Source organism: Carassius carassius, chromosome 49 (genome assembly GCF_963082965.1).
Source record: "Carassius carassius chromosome 49, fCarCar2.1, whole genome shotgun sequence".
NCBI classification, from domain to species: Eukaryota; Metazoa; Chordata; class Actinopteri; order Cypriniformes; family Cyprinidae; genus Carassius; species Carassius carassius.
The window spans coordinates 14,374,655-14,396,107 of NC_081803.1; the positions used below are offsets into that span (position 1 = coordinate 14,374,655).

The 21,453-nt window shown below is 37.4% G+C and overlaps 1 protein-coding gene across 7 annotated transcripts in view; it reads right to left on the minus strand.

The window, feature by feature from the left end:
- LOC132132644 (homeobox protein cut-like 1) overlaps nucleotides 1-21,453 on the minus strand; it is a 107,515-nt gene that overhangs the window by 35,271 nt on the left and 50,791 nt on the right. For all 7 annotated transcript variants that reach the window (XM_059545093.1, XM_059545095.1, XM_059545091.1 and 4 more), the window contains exons 4-8: nucleotides 11,928-12,006; nucleotides 8,364-8,501; nucleotides 6,207-6,369; nucleotides 5,552-5,619; nucleotides 5,369-5,435 (exon numbers count right to left, since the gene is read on the minus strand). In XM_059545093.1, the coding sequence (XP_059401076.1) occupies nucleotides 5,369-5,435; nucleotides 5,552-5,619; nucleotides 6,207-6,369; nucleotides 8,364-8,501; nucleotides 11,928-12,006 (515 nt within the window). The remainder of the gene's footprint in view (nucleotides 1-5,368; nucleotides 5,436-5,551; nucleotides 5,620-6,206; nucleotides 6,370-8,363; nucleotides 8,502-11,927; nucleotides 12,007-21,453) is intronic.

The following is a 21,453-nucleotide window of genomic DNA, read 5'->3' on the forward strand; positions in this document are numbered from 1 at the left end:
CAAAAAAATCATAGGGCTAAGTGTTAAAGTATTAAGTTTGTATATGACTGATTGCTAAATATGAAAATGTAAGTTAATGTTAAATATCTATATGTTGAGGCTTAGCCGAATATGTAGTATGTCAAATACAAAAACACTAAACACAAATACATTAAGTTAGCTGTCTGAAATACAAAAACAGATTGTTAAATACAAATGTTGAGTTAAATAGGAAAACATTAAGTTAAATAGACTGAGTTAAACTGGAAAGTTTAAGTTAAATATAAACAACTCTAACTAAATTCATAAACATTTATATTGAGTTAAATATGAAAGTGCTGAATTCTTAAATATGAAAATGTTACATTTAAAAACGGAAATGTTAAACTAAATACAAATAAGCTGATTTAAATACTGAGATAAATATAAATAAGTTGAGTTAAACAAAAACCTAAGGTTACATTTAAATAATTCACTAATAACACAACACTAAGTTACTTTTGAAACGTTCAATGTGAAATTAAGTTAAAGTTAAATATGGAAACATTAAGTTAAAAATAAAACCAATGTGTTATGTATGAATAAGTTGAGCCAAATATGAACACGAGTTAAAAATGCTGAGTTAAAAATTAATACATGAAGTTTAAAAAATGATGACTATACTACATTTTAAAGGCAGTTATTTAAATATATGAAAACAGTAAGTTAAATATAAATGAGTTGAGTTAAATATAAATGCAATAAGTTAAATATGGACATCTAGGTTAAATACGAACTCCAAGTCTGATGTTTATAATGTGTTAAATAGACCTCAGCATTTAAAAAAAATCCAGTAACTGTTGTGTATCAGCACTGGCGTGTGTTTGTGCAGACATGCATGGGCCGATGCCCATGTCTGTGCCAGCTGTAGTTACTGAAGCTGGCAGGACGTTAATGAGGAGGTCCTGAGGAGGGATGAGAGGAGAGTCTTGGATGGAAAAGAACAAGATTAAAATTTCAGCACAACACAGAGCCCTAAGAGAGAGAGAACAAGATAGATGGCTGGGACGACAGACACCTCGCGGGCCTGTGAGAAAGGCGGACATTCCACCCTGAACACGTCTGGGAGGGGAGGGATAGTGGGGGAGGGCAGTGGGGGGAGGGGAAAAGAGAGATGGAAAGGGAGAGAAGTCGCATACAAACAGCGAAGCGAATTGAAGCATTCCATTATTACGCTTGACTGAACCCTGCTCCTCTTTTCACCCTGAACCCAAGACACACACACACACAAACCAAATACACACTCTCTTTGCAGCTGATACCATCCTTCCTTCAGACTGAACTAAAAAAGAGAAAGAGGAAGGGGAGGGTGAGACGACAGGAAGGGATATGAGAGACAAAAATAGGAATGATGTTACTGGACTGACTAGTTAAAGACAAACGTAATGTTAAAAGGGTGAAAACTGGATTAAAAAACCAGCAGTTCCTCTGCTTTCCAACAAAAAATAAAAACATGGCAGGTTGAGATTTCAATGATTAATATTAGTTTCCTCCACATACATGGCATAGATTGCATCAGCAGTTAGGAAGAGTCGGTTTAGAGATTGAAAACTTTGTAAGGTTTAGACGGAACAACAATTAAAAAAATTTCAGCAGCGTGCACTTAATTGTTATTCCATTCTATTTGACTCCACATTGAGTTTAGCACAGTTTTCAATAAGCATGACTACAAACATCTCCACGGTTCATATATGGGTGATGACCGGTTAACATTATGGATTTTGTGTCCATACCTGCTGAACACCCAGAGCTAACCGCCCCGCATCAAGGCAGAACAACTGCCCACCGAGGGACTTCCTTTCTCATTGGCTTATTACTGAAGCACTGTGGAGCATGACACATTCTTATGTTTAACTATGTGATACACGCACACGAACGTCTAGGCACCCTTCCTGTTGAGATCCACCTACTGTCACTGTGGATGAACTGAGCTAACGGAGCATGTAAAACCCTGGGGCCAGGAAAGGGCTCTTAGATGGGGGCGGGATTCCTTTATCCCCTACCAAAGACACATGCACAGAATCACGTAACCTCATTAAGTCAGTAATATCAACAACGACGAAGTCTTGGATTATAGATGTTTCAGGCTTAGGCAAAATAGGATGTGTAAAGCACAAATCTATATGTGTACAGCATGCAGACCACAAAACACTAACAACTACTAGTAGCAAAATAGTTAACATTTTGATTAAATGATGACAATATTTTGCTTCAATGTAAGTAATGTAAAAAAGGAGAATTTTAAATAATAAAGATTTATATATATAAAGAGAGAGAGAGAGAGAGAGAGAGAGAGAGAGAGAGACACACACACACACATACATAAAATACATAAAATGGCAAAACAAAAGGTAAATCTGGAGGCGGCCAATACAAATCAGTAGAGATTCGGATATATAAGGAGTTTAAAATATCATCTTGTTGTGTGATGTTGGGTGCCAGAATCAACGGAGTACAGGATCCAATTTGAAATTTTATCTCATATCTGCAGCCACTGGCAGACAAAAATCGACGACAGCTATGGTTTAAAACGCAATAAAACGAGCGGACTGGACAGAAACAATTGTCAAAAATTCTCACATTTGTAGTGCACACTACTTATCAGAAAAGGTTAAATAAAGTATTGTCTTTTGTTGTTATGGATTATGGTGTGTGTTACGTGTCTGAAGATTTCGTATGCATCTCACAACATGCAAGAGTAGCCTACATCGTGTGTGAAAATCTGTGTGCATGTGTGTAAAACAACAAATAATAAACTGTAATTGTTTATACATTGTGATTGATTGTGGCTGAAATTTGTAAGAACTTGGTAAAAAAAAAGAATAATCCAATACAGAAAGTCATTTCTGGATTTCTTGTTTCTAGAAAATATTCACATCTGACTGCATACAGACTAAATGTACTGTATGCAAAGTAATGTAAAGGTAATGTAATGTCACTGTAAACTTACATCATTTACAGGGGGTACAGTACTTTAAAATAATTATTTGGCCATTACATACATACATACATCTATAACCATAATCCATACACATGATTTAATACATCTATATCCATAATAATATATCCTTCACATTAAATGTTTAATCTTTTTTGTATTTTGGCCCAGATCACTCTCATATGTGACCCTGGACCACAAAACCAGGTGTCAATTTTTCAAAATTGAGATTTATACATCATCTGAAAGCTGAATAAATAAGCTTTCCATTGATGTATGGTCTGTTATTTGGCCGAAATACAAATATTAGAAAATCTGGAATCTGAGGGTGCCAAAAATCTAAATATTGACAAAATCCCCTTTAAAGTTGTCCAAACAAAATCCTTTATATTCAATGTGGCACTATCCCGTGCATATTACTAATCAAAAATTAAGTTTTGATATGTTTACGGTAGGAAATTAGCAAAATATCTTCATGGAACATGCTCTTTACCTAATATCCTAATGATTTTTGGCCTAAAAAAAATTCAATAATTTTTACCCATACAATGTATTTTTGGCTATTGCTACAAATATAGCCCAGCGACTTAAGACCGATTTTGTGGTCCAGGGTCACATATAGCTGTAAAAATAGCTGCCTGCTGCCATTGAAAGATATACATCTTCATGACTAGACAGACACAGGTGAGTTTCTCTTTATTATACATGTTAGGTTTCTCTATCAAGTAGTCACTCAACCGCAGGTAATCCTATAAGACTGTCCATCCATTGAGTGAGTGTGTATGGGTCGGCCAGTCTGGTTTCGTCCGTTAAAGTTAACTTTTTCAAATAACAATCACTGTCACGGACAGTGAGTGACCTTACATATTCAAGTAACAAAACTTCATAGTGTTAGTAAAGCGGTCAGGGGAATCTTTCTGCCTCCACCTAAGCTCCGCCCACAAAAAAAACACATTGTTTACTAATAGAAAAGGGGTCTATATATAAATTAATTATAATTGTATTACAAGATATTTGAAATGCATGTACATGTTGTTTTTTATGACATTTTATGCATTGTTATATAGAAAATCACTTAATTTCATGTGTTTATTTAATCAATTATACAAACACACACACACACACACACACACACACGTGAACGAGAAGGCAAATCCCTTTAGCACATTAAATTCATTGCAACATCAACAATGTTATTCCATTTCATATCAGCAGCAAAATCCTAACCAATAAATTTAGCAAATAATCAGTCACACTTCTAGACAAAAAATGTACTTAATAAAATAACAAGCTAAAAGAAAGCAGGATGAGAAACAGATATGAGATCTAATGGAGTGGAAACGTTTTACCTGCCACACTCTGTAAGAGTCCCCGGGAGAGACAGGGCAGATTGGAAACAGGCCAATGTTACTGAATGTCACAATGCGTTTTCTTATATGTGTGCGTGTGTCTCTTTCTTGTTTGCGTTTGTATGCACACAGTCATATTCAAATGTTTGTGCTTAAGCATGACAGCGAGATTTCTCTCTCGTTAGATCCGTGTCTACAGTGATCGTGGAATCAAAAGCATGTCTTTTTCTCAAATAAACCCTGCTTTGACCTTTCAGTTCAATCACAGGTCACCACGGAGGGTTTCTGTTCTAAAATAAAGTGGCTTCTTTGACTTTAAATGAACAGTGCTGGGGGTCGGGCACGGCAGGGTTTGGTTTAATCACAGGTGGTGTAATTATGCCACTCAGTGCAGAGAACTGCGCCGAAACAGCCCACAGCGAGCGCACTCTGCAACAGGATGCATTCCTCAGTGACAACAAGACGAGGAAATTGTCACCTAACCCAGACCACATGACAGGGAGAGAAGAATGCACACATGCAGACGCACACAGACACACATGCATGACCCAGATCAAGGCAAACAGACACAATGCACAAACAAAAAGCACGTATGCACAAACTGATTCACCGCCCACAAAATGTCATCCGATGGTACAAATCCCTTCATTACAGGATTCTCAGAGAATCACTCAGAGCATCCGTGCGAGATATGAAGGATTGTGTCATCCATTATTCAGTCTCGTGTAGCCATAAAGGCATCATGGGCGGGACGTGAGGACTATTAAATATCAACTTGTCCATGAATGAAGGTGTGATTTTACCACACTGTGTTTTCCCCCATAATAAAACCTGTCTGCAGAAGGATTATGAGCTGTTTTAGTGCGGATCAAAGGGGTGTGTGTGTTTGTCTGTGTCTGTACGGACACGCAAATGTGGGTAATTGTGTGTGCAAAGGTGAGACAAGCACACAGCATGCCTAGCAGACAGTCAAGGAAATACAGAAGGGGGAATCCAAGCCATTTCGATACTAATCCACGCGGTCTCCTGTTGCGTCCCATCAGAATGAAAACGGGCTACTCACTTTGCTGTGGATTCTTCATCGTATTTTATCTTCAGTTCATGGAGTTCTGCCTGAGTTGCTTCAAGTGCTGTGAAATGAAATGAAATGCATGTCTGTAAAACAGGCTTAAAGAACTCAACTACGTCAGATTACATGTATGCAACTGCAAAAACACCCAACTTGACGGTTAATGCATTAGCAAACCTGTTTGTAAGGACTGCGTTTTCATGTTCAAGTCTTCTGTCCTGCTGTCCTGGCTCTGATGTGGCTGACTGCATAGACATCCAGAGGAGAATTAAAACAACTGTACATTGACAACTTAAACAAATTTCCCAACATATATTAATCTGCAGACAGGATAGACACATTAACACAGAGTACTGCAAACTGATATGAACATATGAATAATCACTAGATGCAGTGCATATAAATAAAATGACTAGATGCAGTGATATTATATAACATTTTTTATGTTTAATGACTAAATATTTCTGATGTGAACATACAGCTGTATCTTCTATTGAACTGTCGGCTGTTTTCAGTGTTAATTTACTATCATTAAGATACTTTAAGTTATTCAAATTTATATTTATATTTCATTTCCTTTCTGGTTATAATACTGTTGGGCATTTTTTAATAGGTTTTATATATTTAGTGATTACATTTATTTACCAAACATTTTGCTTAAGAACCGAGAAATTCGTTTTTCAAGCTATGCGTTTATGTTCTTATGATTTCTCTGATGTTATTTCAAACTTACCTATGTAGCTCAAAACTGCTAGCTAGGAAGGCAGCTTGCTAGTTTTTGAAACACAGCCTATGAATTCATAATGCAATCATGTGCAACAGTCAGGCTAACCTCTCCTTGTCTGCATAGTTGTTAGGAAGGTTTTCCCCTTTGCTTTCCCCCTCTTCTCTTCCTGATGGGTCCTGGTTCTGATCGGGAGCGTCCTCTGTGTTCTTGGCCTGCAGAGAATGCTCATACTGCTCCAGCTTCTCTTTAAGTGCTTTAATAGTGACTTCTGTAGAAGAGAAACAGAGAGAAGCATGAAAAAGACAGACAGTGGAGACCTAGGGGTGTGTGGGGTTTAGGTTTTGTCTACACTGCGGGGCTCAATTATCCCCCAAGGATAGTAAACCCTGAAATCGGCCAAGAGGAAAACCACTTAATAAGTATACTAAATTATATCTTTAAGGAACAATTCACACAAAAATGACAAATCTGTCATCATTTACTCACCCTCAAGTCGTTCAAAAACCATATACCTTTCTTTCTTCCATGGAACACAAAAGGAGCAATGAAGACCATGGCAGTTACAATGAATGGGCACTGCAGCTTCAAAAAGACACAAACGCATCATAAAAGTAGTTCATATGACTATATTCCAATTCTTTTGGAGCCACATGACTTCTTTGTGTGAAAACAAACCAAAATGTAAGTCATTTTTCACTGAAAATCAAACTCAGTGATCCAGTCAGTGCAGTTCTCGAGGTTACAGCCCACTTGAGGGAAGATTATCACTGAATAATGTCTTAAATTCTTTCACCCAAAGCTACTGTATGACTCTGAATCCAGTGCACAAGTCATATGAACCACTTTTATCATACATTATTAGTGCCTTTGATTTGTGAATTGAATTTTCAAGGTTCAAAAATGGTGCAATGTAATGGCATGGAAAACATTCTTTGTAATTGCATGCTTCCGGTTCTACAGCAGGAAGTCATTTGGGTTTGAAACGGTTCTTGGTGAGTAAACTAAATTTTCATTTAATGGTAAAATGTTCATTTAAAGAAAATGCTAAACCAAGTTACATTTATGGGTAAGAGGATAGGAAAGCTCAGTATAAAAACAACTGAAGTCAAGGGGAAGTCCCCTCTGTGACAGAAAAATGTGTGTTTACATATCTACACACACACATCCACACAAAATATCCCTGATAGAGAGCTTTTTCCTCTTCTCTCCATCTCCTGCACAGCCATCTGCGGTGATTTAAACTCCAGCACTTCACCACTGACACATAATCAATGAGCAGCAGTCCCACAAGAGCCCTTTTAGACCCTTAAATGCTAAACTGGACTTTAAATACTGGGAGACTGGAGGATCACTGACCTGAGAAAGATCAGCGTGTAGAATAGGAAGGATTAACTAGCGGACCGCTCAGACGGAAACACACCTGTGTGTGTGTACATGCACACATGTGTCTGCGACAGAGAGGTCGCATGTGGCGGTACCTACGGCTCATGTGGGACAAATAAAATATTGCCGCTATTGAACTGCATCGATTAGGGGATTTCCACAGACTTGTTTATGTAAAAAAAAAAAAAAAAAAAAAGGAAAAACCAGGAAACATGTCTGGCTGAAACAGCAGCGGGACAGAAATAGAGCTCAGATGACTACAGCTCATTTGAACAAAAATAGGGCCCTGTTTATGTGGGTACACATATGCTGCCTGCCAACATGACATATGCGTAACTCATTTAATCGGCTAGGTACAGATAAATCCTCTTTTACAAAATAAAAGTGCTTTCAAATGGAATTTCATTAAAATTATGGGACATAATTCTGAGGGCAATAAAATATTCAGCAGGAAGTAATGAAGTGATTTAATAAAACTTGATTTCATCCGTTAAGAATGGATTGTGTAAAGCAGGCTAAGGCCGAATAGTTAATAAAAAATAAATAAAAAATAAAATTAGTAATGATGTGAAATATTATTACAATGTTAAATAACTTTTCTATTTGAATCTATTTTAATACTTATTTCTAAAATAGCAAAGCTGAATTGTATTATTTAATTTATGTGTGTGTGTGTGTATCACATAAAAAGTGATACTATAGACATTTATCATGTTTTAAATATTTATAGATGTTGTTCATTGAATGAACTCCATTCAAAGAAATACATTTTTTATTTACAAAAATTATATATATATGTGTGTGTGTGTGTGTGTGTGTGTGTGTGTTGTTGTTGTTGTTTTCCTTCATTTCAAGCAGCATTGAGAAGCTGGTGGTTACCTTGGTTTTTAACCTCTGCAATTTCTCGTTCGTACTCTTGTAGTGTATCTTTGAGCCTCTGGTTTTCTGTCTCCAAGTCGTGCATCTTCCGAACAGTCACCTGGAGTTGCTGACCTGCCTCCAGAGCCGAGACTGGATCTGAAACACACATCCACACACACACATGGCTCAGAATATCGGGTGTCCCACGTTCAGAGTAGGTGAAAGGTTCGATTCAGTGAATGAGAGCTCAGTGTGTGGAGATCAGTGTGGACCAGTCTCTGTGCAGCTCGACTAAATACCTAAAAGTGTTTTTGCATTTTTGCGGATTGTCAACCGCAGCTAAAAATGTTAACTAGAAAAACAAACCAAGCCAAAACACGCCAATAAATCCACACTATGCTCCAGCACCTCGGTTTAACTTCTGCTTGGTTAAATCACACTAACAAAAAAGAACCAAGGTGTTATCACTGATTTTATACAGATATCACGCAAGTACTATGTTTTCTTGACATGTACCATGGTAATAGTAATTTGCTGCTAGAGTAGGGCATTGATTACACAATATGCACTCGTTCATAAATAATTATTATTAATAATTAACTAAACATCTCCTTTAAAAGTTACAACTGAAAAACATTGAATAGTCTAAGCCCTTTGGAACGACCACAATAAACTAAGGGCAGTAGAATTCTCTGCAAAAACAAAGCAAAATAAATATTTTTATATATACAAAAATAGAAAACATAATACCGGTAAATATAATAATAGTTTATATATCATAATGTATATTAAAAATAGAAATAACATTATTTCGTATAAAATTTTAAATACAAAAATAAAACAATTAGGCTGACAACTTTCAGGTTAGCAGGTTATAAGTTATACTAATTCATATTTGCCAGGGTGTTAATTTGTTTCTTACATAAAGGAAATGCGATGTTAAGTGAAAGCAGGGTAGAACGCAGCGGTGGTAAGGGACCAGTGCCAACCCTTCACACTGAAGGACTAAGACATTCTGACACACACACACACGCTTTTTCATAACTGTCTGCCCCCCTCAAATGCTAATTGCTATATGACTAATTATGGCCCTGTTCCCGTTGATTTTCCTTAATGAGACAGCCAAGTTAATTATGTAATCAAACTATTTTATTAGCCCCTGTGGAACATGAAAGTAAAAGAGAGAGAGTGTGCGAGTACAGTCGGAGAACGAAAAGCTGACAGAGAGGAAATAAAACATGTCATTCCTATGCACGTTGTCCATGAAGCTACAGTCGAGATCGCAGTTTTCGGCTTACATCCCTCCCCCTCTCTGTATTCTCTGAAGGTACAGGAAATGCTGATGGGGTGTGTTATGTGTGATGTGCATGTGTGGTGCGTGAGAGTGTGTCATATCTAAAAACTGCAAGAGGAAGTCTGAATGTGAATGATATGCTCTCTTAGTGTGTTCCCTTTTGTAGCCAAGGCAACTGCCTTTTTGTTCAGTTCAACTCTTATTTCAGTTCAACTCGGCTTGACGGGCGGCCATGCGTGTCTATCACTCAATTCTGAACGTGACTGTCATGTGACTGAAATGACCAGCCAATTCAAATCTGATTTACACAGGTACATCAGTTTGGATGCGGGTCATTTGATGTACAACACAACACCACAAGCACATTTTTTTCAATTAGGTTGGTGTCTGAAACTAAACTGAAGTTAAGTGCTTCGCAGCCTCCCTGAAAGAAGCTATAGAGGACACGTGGGAATGTTTAGAGGCTTTAACATCAATTATAGTACAGATATAACATCTATGAGATGCATTCAGCCTCTAAAAAGCAAAAACGTGAATAAAAACATTAAAATAATTTGTGAATAAGTGAAAAGCGACAACTGTGTTTAAATGCAGGAGTGAATCCTCTAAATTACTGTTACAGTGTGACCAGAATACTGGAGTCACTCCCGAATTCACAATGGCTGCATAGCAATATTTTGAGATCTTGCAGGTGTAAACAAGAAACACATTTGATCTCAGTCATACAGACAGTACACAGTATATTTTTCAGGCGTGAATTCAATTGCTGTTCCCATAAATATTTAAAATCAGTCTGAGCAGAATATGGAACAGTACATATATATATATATACACACACACACACACACACATATATACATACACACACAGTAAATATATATACATACACACATATAAATACACACACACACACACACACACACACATATATATATATATATATATATATATATATATATATATATATATATATACACACATACACAAAGTAGTCAACATTTGAAGAGGATCAAAAGCTTTCATCAAAGTTGTCATAAAACCAAAACAATACCCGTTCTTTGACAAAAGTTAACTTTGATTAACTTTATTTATCCACTTCAGATATTGACTACTGTATATATAATCAGAGTTCAGAAACAATATTAGCAATGGATTTTATAAAGAGAATATCAGTCTTGTGAAGAAGTTAAATGTTGGCATTAAGGTGCCTGAAACACTTCCTAACACACACCACAATGCTCACACACAAACAAGCCTATACAGTGTACCAGTGTAACTATCACAAGATAATTTGTCAAGCTGTGATCACATTCACAGACACATAGACAGGACTGGACAAGCTCCAGATTTCACAGATAGAAACAGACATTCCCAGACTAGACCTCCCACTCCAACATCCTGCAACACACACATACAGTTCCCTCTCAAATACACAACACGCACATATAAAAGGTAGACAAATACACTTGCGCACACTTCCAGACACACAGACACGCCATTGAGCTGGCCCGGGATCTCCAGACCGCAGCCCTGTGATAATTTAGGGATGTATTAAGTAGTTGTGTAGTCAGACAGTCCAACCTGCTCCAACAGGCCCAGGCGGCACTGTCTGTCTGACTGACTGCCTCTCTGTTGCTCAGCTGATGTGGGCGGAGCTACACAGCTAGATTCGTGTGTGTGTGTGTGTGTGTGTGTAGGTGACGTCTGACGGTTTCCCAAGCTAAAGTTTAGTTCAGCCAGTAGTAGTTTCTCTCAGCACACTCACACAATAGTCGCACTTGCTTAATGGGGGTTTGAGACATTACCTGCACTTACTTGTGGTGAACTTCATTCAGAATGAAGCACAACTCTATTGAGCGGTGGATCTAAAGATGTTTCAAGATGTCACATGAACCTTTGCGGCACCATTAACTTATTATAGATCAATGAATCAGAACATTACCATACAAAAACTGAGGATCCGGGGGCCATTATCTCACCGTTAGAAAGCCAATTCAGAAGATTAAAAGGTGTTTGTGGGGCAATGAATGCGGATTTTATTAGAACCCAAGTTCCTTCGTGTGTGGAGTTTGGAACGGAGTGGGTCTCTAAAGCCGTAGAAGTCATTAAGACGGCCTGTGCGTGTGCATGTGTGTGTGTGTGTGTTTTAGACACTAGAGACGGAAGTCTCATAAATATGACTGATGTGTTTACAGTATTCTCGCCTCAGTGAAACACTACAGCAGTGTGAGTGTGTGCATGTGTGTGTGTGTGTATGAGAAGCCAGCTCAGAGCGAGCCGAGACATACCTGGGACATCGATTAATCTCTTGTACACGCTGAGGAAAGCAGCCTCTGATTCTTTACTTCTTTTACTCAAGGCGTCGATCTGAAACAATGAGGGAAAAAAACACTATAACTGAATTGCTCGCGCTTGGAACTGCAGGCTTGGTAACTGCATTAGCAACCAGGCTGAAATTTGCATGCATTAGCAGCAATGACGAGTCCATTAAAGATGGCCATATGGAAAACAGCCTAAAAAAAAGAGATTTAGAACTCGCACGCATTACGTGCATCACTTACCACCTATTCGACCTAAATAAACCAGCTAAGTGTACATAACCGTGACCCTTTTCATTCACACACGGTAAATCATTTATGTTTTGACGTGTGCGATATTTTTCCAAGAGCTGGGTCAAGGCATTTTGGGGGCAAGCTTCAGGTGTATACGCTGGGGCCGTTTTGGGTTCGCTTTATATAGAAGGTAATTATCAGGTATAAATCCAAATCCCTGTGAGCATGAGATGACAGAAACAGGTAATGAGGGACTCTGATAATGAGAAGAACTTTTGGCCTTAATATAGAGTACCGCAGACGTGTACGTATGGGCAAATTACATAGTGTATCTGGGTTACAGCTCCCACTGCAAGGAGAGGCCTTCATCATTTCCTGAAGATAGATGATTTTCAGAATGGTGGCCGCAGTCACTGAGGTGCCGCCCACTAACTTAATCTAACTGTCAATTTGCCGAAAGATGCATGATCGCGGTCATAACAGATGTCCATAGAAGACAATTCAGATTAAAAATATTCTTAATATTTAACAAAAAAAGTTCCTACTTGAGCTGCAATGAAAATGTGCAGACTATGAAAAATGTGTTAACTTTCGTTACCCCCCCCCCCCCCCCCCAATTATAGAAATTAATTACAGAATAATTTTATTAATAATAATAAATACATTTTTTATTTAATTAAAAATAAATTATATTTAAAAAAATGCATTATAAGACATACTTATTGGGACATTTTTACTATCAATATGGACACCTCACAGGAAACATAATAGCACAGCATGACACAGGAAATATCACAGCATATATGAAAATATCACTCTCAATAACCTAGAATTACAGCAGAATCACTGAAATAAGCCGCTGTAAGCCTCTGCTTTCCAAGGTTTCACTGGGACAGATGACCTTATTGACCCTTCGGTGGCAATGCATGACAGCTGGAACAAACCCAGTGCCATAACACACAAAAATAAGGAAAGAAAGAGCGAGAGCATGAGACAGAAGAGAGAAAAGATTGCAATACAGGCTCCAGTTTACACAGCTCTAATAAAGACACTGATCTCTCCTAATCTGAATAGACACACAGCTGTGGTGATTCTGGCCAGATTATGATACATCATCCATCTGCCTTCTGCTACAGTTTGACCAAAAAGTACCCTGTTGATACTATATTGTCAACATAAACAATATTTTGTTATTTATGTCAATACATGTGATGCTAACACTAAGATAATGGGTGATTCCCTAATAAGCATAAAACACAGTGTAAACAAATATTGTTGATAAAGTGACTATTCATTTTAATTACATTGGATTATTATTATTAAAAGTTTTCATGCCGGGATCCACATAATTTATCAATAAGATAAATAATGGTAAACAATAAATAGATGATATTAAACCTTTATTGTATATTATTTTGACTAAATAAAAAAATTAAGCACTAAAATTAGTTGCTTTAAATGCGACAAGTGACTTTAGGCATCACAATATCAAAATGCATAGTATAAATATATAAGAAATATATATTTTTAACATTTTCTATATTAGGGGCTTATCGCCATGCATTTTGGGGCTGCTTTCTCCAAACTGGGTACATTGCTTGGCTAAAATGAGGTATCTTATGAGGCAGCATAATTAGGTTGCCTACCTTTTGGGACAGCTTTTGAGTTGGAACCAATACTGCCTCTTTGGCCAATTCACTAGGTTTGGAATAGTACAGAAACAGTATTTCCACCCAATGTAACATTTCTTAAGCTGCTAAGAACTGCATTTATCAGTGTCTTAAAAATGTGACAACCAAAGCCAGGAGAAATGTCTTGGATCGACACAAACACATCAGAGTGATTGTCTTCAGTAGGGTGTGGTGAACCACATACAGAAATTATAAAATGCCATTGCAGCACTTTCCCACCGTGCAACTCTGATCATGACAGCGTACTGATGACAGCATGCTGTAGAACCAGCATGCAGTCTGGCCCAACTGGGCCAAATCTAACAAACTGGGTCAAACCTGAGAGGAAACAAGAACCCAAATCAGTACGGCCTGTATACAGGCATTTAAGAGCTGCTAAAAACTGAACCAAATCTTCACTTAGATTAACCCGAGTTCTACATTCTAACAGCTGGAGCAAAGACCTGGAAAATTCCAGAATCTCAAATTTGAAATGGATTCTCAAGATTCTAGAACTCAATGTTATGATTGCTGACAAAAACACATACAAAAATGTGTTGTTTACTAATATATGTCATATATAATAATAATAAAAAATTACTAACAATTATAATACAAATATAAAAATAATATAGCAGAGAATAAATAATCTGTGTTTATGACTATTTTAAAAATTATTTTTAGAAAATTGCACTTAACATTGAATGTAATGAGTGGGGCGGGGCCGAGAGCCGTGGGAACGGAGCGAGGCCGGTGGAGTTAACGAGCGCAACACACTGGTCTCGAGTCCCATGGAGGAGCTCCGGAAGGATAAAAGCAGTGTCAACAGTGTTAGACGAGAGAGAACCAGGCCTGGATTTTATTGTGTGTTTTGGTAATGTTTGTGCGTGACAGTCGTCCGTGAGGGGCTGTTGCGCTATTCTGTGTTTATTTTGTTATTAAAGTTTTATTTCAATGTTCGCCGGTTCCCTTCTCCTCCTTCCCATACTACGAACTGTGTTACAAAGATTTTACTGATTTGCACGTGAAGTTTGGGCTTTTATGGAGGAGCAAAAGCACACAGCTAGAAAGGGGGCAGAATGGGGTGAAATACCTGTTTTATCTCAATTATTGGATTTTTATAATCGTTAGAAATAGACATCGAAACTTTATTTCGATTAATTGCACATCTCTAGTACCCACTAGTATATAATTATACCTTCACTAGTTTCATTAGCACATTACTAGATACCCATTAGTGCCTTCATTTTTAGCACCATTAAATACAAAAAAATAAAAAGAATAAATCAAATGAAAAATAGATAAGTAAAAAAAAATAAAATCAGATTAAAAATAAAAAAGAAATAGATTAAATACTCAGTTTTTCATCATTGTTAAAAAATAATTCAATATTCAATAATTCAATAATAGTTTTTACAAGACATCACAATGGTCACATAAGAGAGTTCATAAAATTCAGAGTTTCCATACTGTAATTAAAAGTTTGATGAAGACGCAAGTGGTTTTTACAAGATGGGAACTTGTAATTATGGTATTTCTGACATGACGTGAATGCAGCATCAGATCCTCCAGGGTTCTTCAAAATACTAGAGCTCAAAGCCTTCAATAGATCCTACACATGTCAGTCTTTCTAAGCCTCACTCAAACGGCAGTACCCCACACCCAAAAACAATGTGGTCTGAATCAACAGTATTGCTTTTATCCATTAAGAAAATGTGGAACTCCTGTGCCGTTTACATGTTCACAAGTGTTGTGTGTTTGGTCTTCCAGCAGCGGAACATCAAATAAAAGCTGTAAATCTGCAGCCCCGAGACTGCCGGCCTTGATGGATGGAACAGGGCAGTTGCCACTGTAAATATCCAACATGTAACAGACTTTTCACTCCTATGGGAAAGAAATTAAACATTTTCAGATGTTTCTTGCCGGAAAACATCTGGATCGGCCCAGACAGGGCCAAGTTCTGCAGCCCTCTTGCAGATGGAGCAATTAAACTTGCCTCTCTTACACTCTCTCACTCGGCACGGGTCCACATCTACCCCTGAAATCCAGCAGGAACCAATGTCAATTTTTAAACTCTCAGAGCTCTGAACCAGACAGAGCACAGAGGAGGTAAAGAGACTGTAACGCATCGTAGAATCAGGCAGAAGCGGCGTGTGTGACTTTGTGGATACCATCAGCAGCTCTGCATAGGTTATCTGCTCTTCTCTTACTCTGCTACCAGCTCAATCTGACGGCCTGAGCATCTGGCATCATCATGCAGCGGGACATACACACAAAGTCATGCAAAGAGCCTCACAGACATTAGAACCTTCAAATATACACATACAAACGGACACACATCAGGGCTAGTTGTCTCAAATTTGTCTCAAAAGTTTCACTACCTTTTCTTTTTGGAAAATTTTTGTTTTTTTCACTTTTATTCAGCAAGGATGCATTAAATTGATCAAAAGTGACGGAATAGAACATCCTGAAAAAAATCAATCCTAAAAGACTGTAATAATGGCTGCTGAAAATTCAGCTTTGCCAACACAAGAATACATTACATTTATAATATAGTCAAACAGAAAACAGTTATTTTAATATTTCACAATATTTCGTTGATCAAATGCAGCCTTAAGCATAAGATTCTTTTTCTTTTTTTTTCAAAAACATAAAAAAACAACTTTTTTACAGTTTTTTTTTAAACCTGAGAAACATTAAGTAAAAAGTGTGACAAATATATCCCCAGTTTCCCCTACAATACATTTCAAACCAAACACACATTTACACACACAAACACAGTCAGTTCCGCCTCTTTGAACCATACAACACACAGACTATGTGGCATCAAAAGCATGCCAGCTTTAACAGCATTATTCCCTTATGGTACAGCCGGAACAGGGACTGAGAAGGGTGGGGGAAACAGTTATAAATAGCTCTTGTTTCTGTGGGGGAGCACAGACTCGGCACTGCTGATAGCAGAGTCAGAAAACTCCATTAGTTCTACTGACCTGCATCGCCCTCCAAACAGACGATCAGACTTCATACATATCTGACCATCGAGTTTCTTTTAGTTCTGTTTTTGTCTCATTTTGCCACTTTTGGTAGACTTGGAGTGACAGGAAATTATTAAGGAGGGAAATGAGTGGTGCACACTGCAGATTCAAACCTACATCACCCACAAGGCTAAACGTGTCAGAAGAACATGCATCAGAAAGAGATCGCTAGGTGATTACCTACATAAACAGATTCACAACCTACACACATACACTTTAACTTTGTTTGCCTATATATATAGACAGTTTAACGATCTCAGATTCATCCGTCACTGGATCCAAACTCGTTTATCCGAGCTGCCACTAACCTCGTCTCTCCTCAGCACTTGGCCATCTTGAGCCTCTACAGACTCCGGCCCACTAAAATTACTGCACAATTACGTCAAATCAATACTGACTTCCAAATCTGTAGAACTTCCATGGCACTCTGTAAACAGCTGCCAGAGTGATTAGCTCTCTTCACCGAGATCTTTGCTGGCGGTCAACTTATTCTCTCCCTCTCTGAGTCTCGCACTCTTTTCTTTCAGAATGTTGAATTTTCCACTTTGTAATGAAGATTATTTATTATCAAAATGAAGCTTGAGATAAGAAGCTAAATGCGGGCAAATCGGGAATAAGTAGTCTCAGATCAAAATGAAAATTTGAGGGAAACAAAGTTAATGTAAATAAAATAAGCACATGACTGATGGCTAGAGCAAGGACCACAGCAGAGTAAACGAACATCTAACAAAATAAACAAAACAAAAATAAGCAGTGCTATAGGACTTTTGTTCTTTGTTCATGTCTTCTCAAACAGCGCACCGTGTGAGCCAGGAACAAAACAAAAAAACAAAATACAACACAAAACATAAAACGAAAGACAAAAAACAAAAAACAAAAACAAAAAAACTAAACAAAAAACAATTAGATGACTGGCTATACCAATTTTTTTTTGTCTCGTTTGGTAATGTCTTATCTTAAGTAGGGTGAGCCAGCACCACCTCAGGTACCATCACCAAAAAAAAAAAAAAACCCTTCGAGGTTATAGGCTACTATGCAGTACATCAAGCCTTTTTGAACATCTGTAACATGTGGCTTTGCCTCTTGGGCAGAAGTATAAATGAGCAAAAACTCTTTACAATTAAGTACAGTGACCCCCCTCACCCCTCGTCTCTGATTTACACACACATGCATGTGCAACCCCAAAAAGGGCCCCAGCCGCGTGCTATGTACAGCTCCCTATTGTACTCTCGTTTCCTGACAGGAAAAGAGGAGGCTCTCGCTCTCTCTAACTAAAAAAATTAGATGTGGCAAGGACTTTGCACTGACCCACGAGATCAGTGTCAGTCTGACTCAAACGTGCTATTTTAACAAACCCACCGTTACAGGAAAACGGAAGATAGAAATTAAACTGAAAAAAAAAAACATTCACCCACTGCTAACGGTTGTATTCATTGCTCTGTCTGCCATTATGAATTATATATGTGCTCTTTCTTTTTGTTTAAAATTGGTGCTGTAAAATTGAAGTCTCTTCGTCTATTTTAAGATTTAATGGACGGTCAGGCTGACAAGACAAAACACATGCGATCCCATCCCTCCCGCCAATTATCGTCAAATAGCTGACGTCTGAGAAAAATGCCCGAAAAATAGTACATTTCTGGTCGGAGCAGTCAGGCTGTTTTTGTCAAGGTCAGGCACTGTCAATAAGGAAAATATTTTACGACGAAAAATAATAGATGGTTTGAAAAGATTTAGCTGTTAGAATGGTGGGATGAGGATTTATTTTTAACTGAGCAGTGATTTGAAGTGGGGCGACTACCTCTGTTAATAACAGGCTAGTCCTCGAGAACACCACTCCGAAACCACAATGAGCTATAATGGAGCAGTTAGCCAGCGGTACTGGCTCATGAGAGGAGAACAGAGAGCCACTACTCACAGCGCTCTCTTCATCAAAGTTACATGCGGCATGGAAGAGCCGCATCTCGCTGCGCGTCGAGCCCCCTCGACAGCCTCTTAATAAAAGGTGCTGCTGAAGCCTGTCAAACGCTGCATTACATATACAGAAACATACTTTAACAGATAGTGGAAGTGTTTTTGAGGTCAAAGGAAAGGAAAATTGACACACACTTCTCACTTTCCTTCTCTTTTATTATTTCTGAACTAATCTGCCACTTTATTAGACAGAATAGCAAAAGAGCAGAAAAGTATTGCGGGAAGGAGACAACGGGATTTCCACTACTATATATATATTTTTTTTTAAGAGTGGATGAAAAACAAACGGCCTGGAAAAATAGGCATAAAATGTAATGTAAAAAAAAGGGTAATATGGTGGTATAAAATATTCTTTCAATAAGTCCAACTAATGCTACCAATGTGCTACCAAAAGTATAATTCAATTTCTCTGGGATTTTGGACAGCGTCATACTAATATCATGTATTTTGGACATGCGTCATGTATTTTCATTTATTAAATCACAAAACTAAAATAAAAATAATAAAATATTTATTTTATTTTACTTAAAAATTAAGTCAAATAAAATAATTAAAATGTCTACTCTGACCTTACAACACCGAGTAAATACTATTCAGTAGCATGGTATTGTGACAATAACTGTATCCCCTTTAAAAGACGGTGCGCCAGACTCCTCTGGAGCGGAGCCTGTTCAACATAAAAAAAAGCTAACACTTAGTCTGACTCTGAACCCAAAGTCTGAATTTGGCAGTTAAATACCTTACAAACCTCAAACTGAAAGGCTTACTGTTTAAAAGCACAGCTATTTTTAGTTTATGAATATCTTTTCAGATAATTTAATACTACTAGTATAGAAGTGCTAAAACACTTAATAGTTCTCATACTTGAGTTGGCTGGTAACACTCACAGCGAGTTATTCAGCAAAACATAATCAAACCTAATCAAACTCGGTTTGATATCACGCAACAGTACAACTAATTGACTGAATTACCAAGGAACATTAGGTGTAACTCTTTTAGCAAGACACAGCCTGCATCTGACTAAATAGACCTTAATTAACTTAAAGTTTTTATTAAGAAGGTAAGGCTAGAAAACAAAACTCATTCATTATCTATTATTATGATACTTCTATTATTATGAGTATGTGCTGCAGAGGGCATTTTAAATATCTGTTACCCACCAGTTGAGAACTAGTGATCTAATAAAAAAATAAAAAAATTCTAAATTAGATTTAGCCAAGTATAAAAATGACTTGGCACAATAATAGAGCTGTAGTCATTCTACATGACATTGTTAATGATTTCCACAGCATCCTTTCAAAAGAAAAACTTATTTACACCTTAAGGTTAACCAAAAGAAAATAATTATAATTATAAAATCTCTTTGAAAAAACATCTTAGAGTCGGGAGTCCATCATTCTGGCTCGGCCCAGAACAAATAGACTTACCTGACACCGTTAAGATTTCGCTCTCATCCACCGAGCGGATATAAAAGTGCGGACCAGCAAATAGCAAGAACATATTAAAACTGTCTGATCTGATTAGATGCTGACAAAATATGGAGGCTTTGTAAGACAAAAGCAGACCTCAAGTAGCAGGAAAACAAACTGTCATGTAACTTTATTGACTGTCGAGAGTATAATGAGAGCAGAGAAAGGGCCATCTTACACCAGATCTGTGTCTATTCAGCACTTTCCTTACAAGAAGGGTTGTGAGATTCATTGGTGTGTGCGTGATAGAGTCATATTCGCTGTGTAAAGCAATGAGGAGAGGATAGTTTAACAGTAGTAGCTTTGACTGAACTGAAATAAAATGAAATCATAAATAAATTTCTCCTCCCTACACGGATCCATCACATAACCCAACTCTCATAGCATTTCACCTGTATTAATACTAAAATTCACTAAAAGCCAAAAGTATGTTGACACAGGGAGATAAATTTAAGCATACAACCATGCAAACTCCTTAGACGTTCATTTTTAGAAGATGCACCTTTTCTGTTCCAGCAGGTGTCCTTAGACTATTGATCATTAATTTTTACTACAAGTGTAAAAATGTATTGTGAGCCATTAAACCCATAATTATACAGAATTTATTAGAATTACTTAATATCATCAAATGCAATACATATCTGTTTTATTTTTTTTTTAATAGCTCCATGTTTAAGGAACGGTCACATTTACTGTTACTGTGTGAATTTTCTCAGACGATATCCAGCTATTTCAATAGGAATCCAAGCAATCTTGAATTTCTCGAATGGGGGGAGAATTCCCCCCATAGATTTTGCAGCAGGTTAGTTTACATGCACTAGGTGGCTATTCTAAGATAAAATAGTCAAATAAAACATTTTGGATAACGCTTATCCAAAATACAATTCTTGGGCCGGTGAATATAAAGTCTATTTTTTCCCCTCGATATTCCAACATTCCACCACACAATAGTCTAATGTAAAACAGTTATACAGTATGTGTCTCTTTGTCATGTTCTGGAAAATAATTATGAATTGTACCAAAAATGGAACTGCAAAAATCATGACTGTTTTCAAACAAGTTTCCCAGAACACTCACCTCATCTGCAATTGGCTGGTCATACAAATAGCCCCACCCC